An 11,091-nucleotide genomic window follows, 5' to 3' on the forward strand; every position below is an offset into this window, starting at 1 on the left:
GTTGGTGTGTACTGGGTGACTCCTTCTTGCTCTGACAGGTGAGCTTGCAGCCAGCCTCATCTCCCTGTGCCAGTGAATAGTAAAGCTCCAAAGTTCCTGCCAAACCTGTGGATTTCTTCCTGGACATAAGCACAAAAGGCAGGTGGCCTGTCCTCTCACTTTCCTTCTCTATCAGTTCTTATCAAACTGAGAGGCAGGGAAAGGGGAGACCTAAAGGCTGGTGAACCAAGGTTTTAAAATGATTAAGGTGAAACAATGTGTTTCTAGCCTCAATGGTGTTAATGTATATGTTCCTAAAGAATCAGACATTCATTAAAACACCTTTTTTGTATTGCCCATTTTACATGCAGTGGGTAGATTATATTCCAAATACAAGAAATCTGTATATTCCACATTTTTTCTTCAGTGCCTAGCATCCAGGATTTTGTTGAAGCTAAGCAGAACAAAAATCCAGATTTGTTGCTAAAATAGTCTTTTTTTTTTCAATCAACAATTTCTTGTTGTTCCCCTGATCCTTTAGTTGATAGCTAAAAGATGGAAACAACATCCATAGTTAGAAGTCTTATTGCATGATTTTAAAGATTTACCACTCTTACAATCTCATTTCAAGCCAGTAAAATCTTACACTTGTAAAAGTTCAGCTGCAGTGTGATTACCGATCACAAGTCTTCAAAGATCACTTATATAACCAGTATATCCCTTATCATCCCTGTAGGATTCGGTTTGGGAAAAACTGAAAAATCAAACTAAAACATCATATGACATCCAAGCTGTGGCAAGAAAGGGAAATGTGGCAATATTTACCATATTTAAATTGCTGCCTCTAGCCTTTTTTTCTTGTTTATTGGTTAACATGTCGAGGGACATTTACCTTCTAAACATTTGTGAAAAAGCAGGTGGAATGCAAAATCATGTCTTTGCCTACATCTCTGAAAGCTTTTTAGAGTATAAGGCATTTCTATGGTGTTGAAGAAGAGAGCAGGCTTCCAGAAATTGCAGCCTATCTTTTATGCAATTAAATGTTATAACCATTCTATCTGGGAAAACAGCACTTGGAATAATATTTGCTCTAATCTGTAATATTATCTACTTCAGTCTATGAGAAATCCAGTCAAGAAACGTGACATTCCCTCGTTAATCTTCGTAAGTGTAACCCTTCAAAGCAAAATGTGTGAAAAGATAATGAAGGATCAGGCCAGTTAAAAAATCGAAGGTAATGTACTTAATAAGAAATACTATTTATGTTTAAAAAATACATTCTCTCGCTGATTTAGGTTTATCTCACTATCTTGAAGAAATTTTAGATGCATCTAAAAAAAGTAGAAAAACTCAATCGTTAGGATTCTAAACAGCAGATTGGTTGGAGATCTCACTAAAATGTCTGCACAGCCCTAAGAAAGTGAATTTTTCATTTAATTTCTGTTTTTTTTGTTCCTTTCTGCAGAATAACAGTTTCTGCTATGTGTTTCATGGATTTCAGTAGGTTTCCTCTGGACACGCAGAACTGTTCTTTAGAACTGGAAAGTTGTAAGTTTAATTCATACCTGTTCTTCACATGTGCATTCTCACCAGCACTCCATCTTGTTCATAATACCTTTTTTCACTTATTTTGATGTGTGACCTGAACCCTTCGACCTGTACATATTAAACTGTGGCCAGTTTGGGATCTTTCCAGAACTCAGTGAGCTTTGGGAAGATAGAAAAACCGTGATGCACCCTGCTTTGTTTCAACTGGGTTGATATTCCAACGCCTAAATCTAAAAATGTTTACTCTGTCAAAAATCAATCTTTTCTGAGAAAGAAGTAGAAGTTAAAAGTAAAATAAGATGTCAGTACTTGACCTCATCAAAAAATGAAAATGAGTGCTTGTCTTACTGTGAATTGTCTGCTTTCTCACTCCTGACTCTTGTCTGTAGTAAGCTGTAGAGCTGAACAACAAAAGGTCATTCTGTTTTGCAGAGCCTTTTGATGCATCAGAATTTATTCTTATTTGGACTGTGAGTAAAACTGGCATGCTGGCTTGTTGTTTAGTCTTGGAAAAGAGAACAGATGCCCAGCGTTCAGGCAGTCTGCTCAGTGTGGCAGCTCCAGAGCTCTGGTCCTGTGTGCCCTGTGACCCTGAGCATGCCCATGTCCCCCATCTGTCGGGTAAGCTGCTGGCAGAGCACAGAACTGAGGTCCAATTGGACCAAGATGGAATATGGGCTTTGCAAATTTTTCCGTGTCAACTAACTGGCAAAAAGTAATGTGAAAAAAAATTTTCTTTGGGGTTTTCCCAAATTGTTTTAGTGATCTCCCATCCCTAAGAAAAGAAAACAGAAGCATTATTCCAGCAGAAGAGGTGATTTAGTTGTGGGTTTGTTTTTTTTTTACTTTCTCATAGATGCATACAATGAAGATGACCTGATGTTATACTGGAAACATGGAAACAAGTCCCTGAGCACAGACGAGCACATCTCCCTCTCCCAGTTTTTCATTGAAGAATTCAGTGCTTCCAGTGGGCTAGCTTTCTACAGCAGTACTGGTATAGTAAGCCCCTGTCCTTAGAAGAGAGAAGCACAAGACGCAATCATGCAGAATGTCTTTCACGTTCAAATTAATTGCTGATAAATGACTGTTACTGCTGAGAGATCTCAGTTAAAATGAGGTCTGTCAATCACACTGGTCTGTTGGCCTAGGTCCTTGGTTGTCTTTACATTACCAATGTAATACTTTCTCGATATTAGAAGAAGAGGCCATAATAACACTTGTAACTTTAACCTCTGACAATAAGAACGCCCAAAAAATGCACAACCACCAACTATATGCTGTTGTGAGCTCTTGCAAAATCATGATGCTTCTCTAAAAGCCACTGGAGTATCAGGTTTACAGGAAACTTTGCATCCTGGTTATATAGAAAAGCTCGAAAATGCAAACACTGAAGGATCAAGTACTAGAAAGCAAACATGAGGAAATCTAGTGTGTTTTATTGTCTAAAATCTCCTCATTTTTTGAGCTGTAAAATGTCATTAAAGGTCTACTAACTATAAGATTACCACATGAGAGCATTTATAATCTATTGAGGTCTAATTCATGGTTTGCTGAATGTTCCATGTTGAAACATAAAGTTGCCGGAAAAAAAAAAATCGCTTTATGTCAGTGCTACATTATTTAAATACAGGTATCTGCCCCAGACAGGTTTTTGTTTCTCCCTATAGATCTTGAACTATACTTTCTGGCAAACTGCACAAGGCTTTAGGAGTTTATTATAGTCTTGATTTCATGCAGAGTGGGTTTTATTTTCTTCGTATTTGTACATGCAATTATAAATTTTGAAGTGTTTCTCTATGTAAGTAGTCTAACCATACATTTTTAACCAGATAAAGTAGCATGCTTGCTACTGTAGTTTCCAGTCTAAATCAATTCATTGCAGTGTGGATATTGCCCTTTATATCAAGGCACATTAATAAAATAGAAATTATTACATATAACATGATGAAATGCGTAACACTTTGGAAAAAAAGTCTTTAAGACATACAGAAAAATATAAAATACAGTTACTATATTTTATTTGCAGGATAGCTTGTTTTTACATTTAAAAAAAGAGCCATTCAAGTTTGCGGTGGCTGATACGGAATGCAGAAATTCCAGTTTAAATTATGATGCAGGCTAAGCAGTGAGGAATTCACAGCTTGATCAGGTTCTTCATCCTTATCTCTTGTTGTGTATGAGCTAAGAACAGAGCTCCAGCTTTCAAGAGCCACTGTCATGTGAGAAGAGGGCGAGTGATACCTTACTGTCAGAACTGTGCCTTGCTGAGAGCTCTGTCAAATTTGTCCTTGTTGCAAGAAGGAGACTGGGATGTTTTCCACCAAACTGCTGTCACCGTGTGTTGAAATTGGGTTCCAGGAACTCAGCTTGTTTCTTTCTGCCTTGCTATTCTCATCAAAAAACACTTATGCAAGCAAATACAGCCTTGTGCACAACAGTGCAACCTCATACCACTCCTGTACCCCGGCCTTTGCAGCACCTTTGACTTTGCAAAGTGTAACTGCTTAACACTTGCATGCAGATGTTTTGATGATGAGCTTACTCACCTGGGTAAAGGTGAAAGGAAAGACCTTTTTTTTAAGCTGCAGGGACCACTGGGAAGTACCTGAATAATGCGTGTACCATATCTATTAATTAGAACACTGCCCTTCACAGACATACACTTTTCTTTGGCTTTGAGGATTTGTTTCAGTCAGGAGGTTCCACCTTCTCTTGTTCTTTTATTTTGCTTCTTGTTGGAAGAAAATTATTATCCACAGACCCTGGCCCCCAGAGTAGGTAACAGTGGGGAACAATCAGCACAACTCTAATGGGAGCCATCTCCCCCTGAAGAGTCTCGGGCAAAAAATGGACAAAAATGCTGCTCACAAAGCAGCCTTCTGTGTTTTATGTTCTGTATATCCTTTCCTATGAATCTCAGTGAACTACGCAGGCGTAGCATTTAGGCTTTTGGAGTTCCCTGGCCTCCAAAGGAGCAACAATTTCAATCCATTTTTGAGACAATAAAACCAAAAACCTTTTGCACAACTGAAAAACCCATAGACCGTGTTTAATATTAGATGGGGTTATTGTTAAGATATTCTTTTTTGTAAAGTCGCTCTTTGTGATGGCATGACTGCTCCAACACAGGCTCATTGATGCCTCCGTTTGTACCAGACAGGCAGATGCTGCTCAGCCAGGCACTTTTGTCTTCTTTTCACCTTACTATAACCTGATTTCTCTCCCATGACAGGAGGTAGAGCACATACGCTTTGCTGCACAGCCAGAGCGAGCCCCAGAATTCACTAGATGGCCCTCTCTACTCTAAAGTCAACGCTGGGCAGGCAAACTGATCTGACCGTAGGAAAAGAAGTGCTGCTTGTTGCTGGTTATTTGTAGTGTGAGAGAAGGCAGGCTATTTTTTGGGGTAGGCAGGGTATTGGCTTCACTGTCCTAGCTGGACTGGACATGTCTATTCTGTCTGTATTCTCCCGGCAGTTCCACTTGCAGTCTATTTACTTTTTTTTTCAATTTCCTAATCTCAATTATAATATAGCATTTTATTTATGCAGTTGTGATGATTCACTCCCGAGGCAGCGGTATTTTAATGAGGTATGACGGACAGTTTGTAAAGCGCTGGTGGCAATATTTCTTAGGCATTTACTAGTACTGATGTGGATACACCATTCCAACTGGAATGAGGGGGCCAGTGAACAGAGCTCACAAATAAAATGGCTCTCTTCTCCCCTAACCTCTTCCTCTCTCTTTTTTCAATAGGTTGGTACAATCGACTTTTTATAAACTTTGCACTCCGGAGACATATTTTCTTTTTTGTGCTACAATCCTATTTCCCAGCCATGCTGATGGTGATGCTGTCCTGGGTTTCATTTTGGATTGACAGAAGAGCCGTTCCTGCCAGGGTATCACTAGGTAAACCTTTAATGTTTATTCTTCTGGGAAGTATAGAATGGATAGGGGAGAGGCTTTGAAGTTACCTTTGCTTCTTATTTACACAGGATGTGAGCAAGTGTATCAGGTAATTGCCTGAACAACACTCTCATTGCCACTGTTGTCTCTACCACAAACTCCTTTAGTCAACCTCTACATTTGGAAATGAGATGTTTGTTCAGACTGGCTTTGCTATATTAGAAAACAGTTCACACATCACAGAAGGAAAAAGGGATTAATCTGAATCTGCAGATTTCCCTGTGTAGAATTTTCCTTCATTCTTTTTTTTTTTTTTTTTTTTCCTCAAAGACTAGGTTTTTCCTCCCCACTACCCAGCAAAGTAACAGGTAGTCAGATCCCTCCCCAAATCCGTGGCTCATAAGAGATACTTAATAGACGTAGCACAACCTATCTAAAAGCTTTGCAGCTCTGCTTTCTCTCTAGAAACCTTTGATCTCTTCCTACCAGCTTGGAACCAGTTTCCTGACTTGTCCTATGTAGCAAAGCCTTCTTTGGTAGGCACCTTGGAAATGTTTGCTTGGGTGCCTTAACTGTGCAAGGCACACAGGCTTCTGTGGAAGCCGAAGAGTAAGTTGGGCATCTTTCTGCTCTCACAGTTTTAGTTCTGAACACCAAAGCTCAGGAGAAAAAGACTAATTACAGTGTTTTTTTAATAACATTATTGTTTTTCTCAGCGATGAATCAGTTGATACTACTTCAAGGCTGCCTTTGTTGGGACATTAATGCTGATGGCCTCAGAACGAGTACTTTTTTTCAAAGATTAGCGTCTCTGTGAAGATCTGATGGAAATGTGTTAAGATACCTAATGCAATCATAATGCATCTGAGTCCTGCAACTGTCAGTTTAAGAATTAGTAAAGAAGCTCCTGTTCTTTCTTCTCACTGATGCTAATCCCAGAAACCAACTGTATGTTGCCATATTTCTTAGACAAGTGAAAATTTGAGGATCTTTGTTTAAGAAACAAACTTGCATGTACTGAGGAAGCCCTCGATTTTTTATAGCTATATCAAATTAGAAAAAAAAGGACTGTAGCTACCTGAGGTCCCTTTCTATTGGCACATTCTAAAGGTATTAATACATGAGATATAAATCTGTTACTCTAAAAACAGATTATGGTACCTCCTACCTACTTTTATTAAGGCATCTACCAATTCCTTTTATTTATAAGAAGTTTAACTTCATCTTTAAAAAGACAGTTTTAATTTTCAGTAGGTCATTTGTAATGTTGTAAAGATGGTTTTGCTGATCGTGTTCTTTATATATGGATTTCTGCAGAAGGTTATGCATCAGGAGTTCTATGAATAACGCACATCTCATTAGCATAAGCATACATAATGTATAGGCAATGTTAACAACAAAGTTTAAAAAGCTTAGCTCCCTAGCCTAGAGTACACATCTTTTAAATTGCCTTCCTCTTATATGGTATATTTCAATATACATCCTTCAACCTAAGGAACTTGCAAAGAGGGAGAGGGAAAACTTTTCTATGTTCCAGTGGACTTGAACTAGCATAAAAGTGGAGAAAGGCTACACTGAGACTCAGCTGAAAGGTCATGCTATCAGCCAGTGCTGTCTCACAGATGTTATTGAGATATCGTCACCTCCAGTGCTACATTCATTTCTTTAAAAGCAAGGCTTGGGTTGGGTGTTGGGTGTTGGTGGTGGTGGTTTTTTTTTTTTCTGAGGTGAAGCAAAGCAAAATCAGATGAATAGCTGCATGTAAGAGGAGAGATTGAAAAGATGAGGGTGAAATTCTGGACACACTGAAGTAAACAAAAAATATTTCTTAGCTTCAATGGATATAGCATTTTTCTGCTAGGGTGTTTTTAGAGCACCATGGAGTTATAAGAGAGACATACAAGCTGATATATGTTCTCAAGAAGTACAATTTGAGAAGCGGTTAGGAGGGAAATTGGTGATTATTTAGTGATTCTCCGGGACAGGAAAGCGTGTAGTGGAGACCCTGGCTCTGGGAAGTGAGGGAAGACCACAAACCTGCTTTCACTTCTTCTATAGCAGTGCTTAAAGCTGTCACAGAAATGTGTTCCTTATGCTGCTGAATCACCAGTGTTGCGTCCCCACTGTTTGAACCTGGTGTGCTGCATCTCTAACTGGATGCACCGAGCAGAGAGATGATTTTATCATATGGTTTCAGTATTGTATGTGATAGGTCCTTCATGGTTCACTCCACTTTTCAGAGCCTGTGCAATGGAAGTTAACGGCAGCGTCAATGATATGCCCTCACAAAGCTTGCTGTCCAAGCAACGGTGATGAGCTAAACAGAACCAGCTGGCCAGTATTATGAGAACTGTCCCTTTTTCTTTGGCAGGTATAACTACAGTGCTGACAATGTCAACCATCATGACAGGAGTAAGTGCCTCAATGCCTCAGGTGTCTTATATAAAGGCTGTGGATGTGTATTTATGGATCAGCTTCCTTTTTGTCTTCCTGTCTGTCATCGAATATGCGGCCGTGAACTATCTCACCACAATTGAAGAGAGAAAGCAGCTCAAAAAAAGGGGCAAGGTACAATCCTCTGTGTTTTGTTGCCTTCAGAAAGCATCACAGAAGCCACAGAGAAATCCTGATACACCACAGTGATAACAGGACAGTAACCATCTCTGTGACTCCACTCTATATTTCACTTTTCTTTACTTGGTTGAAGAGAGGAAATGTATCATCCTCTCTCAGATCTTGAGAAGGTCTGTGCTTTCTCTCCCTTCCTTTTCTTGTGGCAGAGTTAGGGAGCACACCTCCTGATTACTTTTTTTTCCCCTTTCCCCCACCCCAGAGGAAGGTAATCTCCATTCTGTTCTCAAATACCTATTATCAAGGTATTTTTCCTCTCTCTGAAATATACCCCAGAATGCACTCATGTAATATTCCTTCCTGTTTCCTGTGAAGCAGAGTCTATTTCTCCTTCTCCTGCTTCGTCATTTTCAATTACAGAGATGGGTTTAACGATGCCTTTTTGTCCCAAGACCAGACGAATGACAAGGTCATTTTTAGAAAAGTGTGCCTGAAGCAGAAATGTTCACAAGTTAAACATTTGCTTTCTATAAAACACTTACTTAAAACCTTTGCTTCTAGAATATCCCCCCCTCCCCCAACTTGTCTGTTGGAATATTGCAAGGGGAAAAACACAAAAAGGGTCCATATGTTGCTCACATGATTTGATAATCCCATCAAAAAACTACTCATGGAAATGTTTGAATTTCCCACAACTCCAGCAAAGCAGACCTACAGGAAAGGCAGAGTTTGACTGTTCTGTTTCAGAAGCTGGGGCACATATTGCCAGCCAGAACCTGGCAATAATCAGACAAGTGTGTTTTATCACAAGTATCCCCTTCCTCGCTTGTGTCCTGCCCAAGGGGGAAGGCCCCACAGATAGCAATACTGTGAGGTAGCCCTGTTCTCCACGTGCCCTCCACAGAAGCACCAACACTGAAGAGAAAGCTTGCTTTATTTTCTGTTTTATTTATTTATAATTTACTAAAATGGCTCCCGCGAGACGCAGAATAACTATTCTTTGTTGCCAGGCTTCAGGAATGTATAGTATTGATGCAGTGCAAGCAATGGCTTTCGACGGCTGCTTTCATGACACGGATGTGGACATGGACCTGACTGCTTTCTCAGACCGCTGTGAAGAGAACGAGACTCGGGCACGCGCAGCCAGCGTCTCCAATGTGGACACGACTCGCATAAAGAGGAAGAGATCTCTGAAGGGAAACGTGGGCAGGATTATTTTACAGAACAATCATGTTATTGACACATATTCCAGGATTATATTTCCCAGTGTGTATATTGTGTTCAACTTTTTTTACTGGGGTTTGTACATATGAATGAAAACCATTATAAGCTAGACATTATTTTGCATATGAGGGTAGCATTGTACTTTAAAAAGAACGCAACAGCAGTGAAGGAAAGGGTTAAGACTTTCCAAAACTGACTTCTGTGTCATACCAAGGCTGGTTCGGTTAGCAGCAAAACTGGTAATGAAAACCTTTCACGAGTCTGGTTTCTTTTTCAACTGGACTGTGCAATGCTTCATTGGGGCAATCTAATGGACATGCTACTACTGCAGAGGCATAGAAGCAGTTTGCTCACTAAGGGTCCCCTTTGTCAGAAACCTAAACAGAGAGCAGCTCCCACCGGAGGTATTATCCAGGCTCTAGCTACGCTCTGACCATTCCTCCTTAATCAGCCTTTCTGTTCGGTCTCCACTTGTGGTCCATTTTAGTAGGCAATCAGCACCAATCGCCTTCAAATAGCTCCTATCCTTATTTCACTTGCTGCATTTTGATTTTGCTAGGCAACCTGTATGCACCTCAGCAGCCTTTGGCCTCGGATGGTAACTAGGGGGAAAGTGCTGATGGCTTAGCAGTGGAGTAGGGACCAGGAGAAAGCAGGAAGCAAAGCTGATGGGGCTTTGTACATTCTGCATCATCAAGAAAAACCCTCGCCCTGTCAGCTGTCCCTGACTTTCCACAGGACCATTGGGAAGGGCCTCTGTTTTGGAGAACTCTTGCTCACTAGTCCCCGAGGCAGCACAGGACCGATGTCCCAGCCCCGATGCACTCAGTGTCTTACAGCCACCTCCCAGGTGGATGACTAGCGTCACCTGCACAAGCCATGTCCCCGATGTGACACCCACAGACCTGTGCCTCAGGTAGACCTCCTGTAATCACCTGCTTTCTGCATAACTGTTCATTTCAGAAACACAAGCTTTGAGTCAGAGATTTTAGAAAACTTTGTCAAGAAAACAAACCAACTATGTCTTCCAGCAGAATCTTCTTGTTCTTCTGCTTTATGTCGCATACAGGAGCTGGGGGGGTTGTCCCCCTCCTTCTCTCTTTGGCTTTTGAGATTGAATGATACAGTCAGGAGGAGCTACACATGCCTGCTTGCAGCAGTGATCCCCAGCAGAGTTCAAGATACCACACTGAGACACACAAGAAATAAAAGGAAGCAGCTGTGTCCAAACAGAGGCATGTACAGGAATCCTGTTGGTCTCAGATGAATCCTGCATGGAAATATCTTTAGGTTTAGGCTAAGGAGGTTGAATTAAGGATGTTGAGGGACACACACAAAAAGCAGTCACAGCTCCAGAAAAGAATCAAGATTATTTTTGTGACTTTCCCAAATAAGGAGCATTTTCCACTTAAATTCCTTGGGCTTGTCTGTCATTTAATGAAGTGAGTTTATATTTACAAAGTCAGTTCAAAACGATAATTTGTGGTGGCGGCGAAAAATGTCACAAGGTAAATGCTTGGTCACTGCCGAGTCAAGATTAGGAAATTGGAATAAATCTGGAAGCCTGAACCACTCTGGTTTATTTGATTTTCCTGCACCAATATTGTTTGCTCATAGCATGATGATGTCTCTCACTCTTTCAAAAAGCTGTGTTTGTCACGTTCCCAATTACAGAGCTGGAGAAGCTGGTGACACACTGCATGCCAGCTGCTGGAAATCTGACGGAGGGAGTGGGCACTTTGGCAGCCAGTTCACCGCCAAACATATGATCAGAGCTAAAAGGGCTTTGATACTCTTCCAGGAAATCCTGTCATGGAAAGCAGAACCGTACCAGGAATGACAATGCTGGGAACGTAAAGC

At 40.7% G+C, this 11,091-nt stretch overlaps 1 protein-coding gene across 1 annotated transcript in view; it reads left to right on the top strand.

The window, feature by feature from the left end:
* GABRR3 (gamma-aminobutyric acid (GABA) A receptor, rho 3) overlaps positions 1–9,320 on the top strand; it is a 30,182-nt gene extending 20,862 nt beyond the window's left edge. The window contains exons 5-9 of the mRNA XM_009706085.1: positions 1,445–1,527; positions 2,384–2,524; positions 5,287–5,439; positions 7,808–8,004; positions 9,018–9,320. Of these exons, the coding sequence (XP_009704387.1) occupies positions 1,445–1,527; positions 2,384–2,524; positions 5,287–5,439; positions 7,808–8,004; positions 9,018–9,320 (877 nt within the window). The remainder of the gene's footprint in view (positions 1–1,444; positions 1,528–2,383; positions 2,525–5,286; positions 5,440–7,807; positions 8,005–9,017) is intronic.
* Positions 9,321–11,091: the final 1,771 nt, after the last annotated feature.

The sequence above is a fragment of the Cariama cristata genome, unplaced genomic scaffold, assembly GCF_000690535.1.
Source record: "Cariama cristata isolate BGI_N322 unplaced genomic scaffold, ASM69053v1 scaffold13198, whole genome shotgun sequence".
In the NCBI taxonomy this organism is placed as follows: domain Eukaryota; kingdom Metazoa; phylum Chordata; class Aves; order Cariamiformes; family Cariamidae; genus Cariama; species Cariama cristata.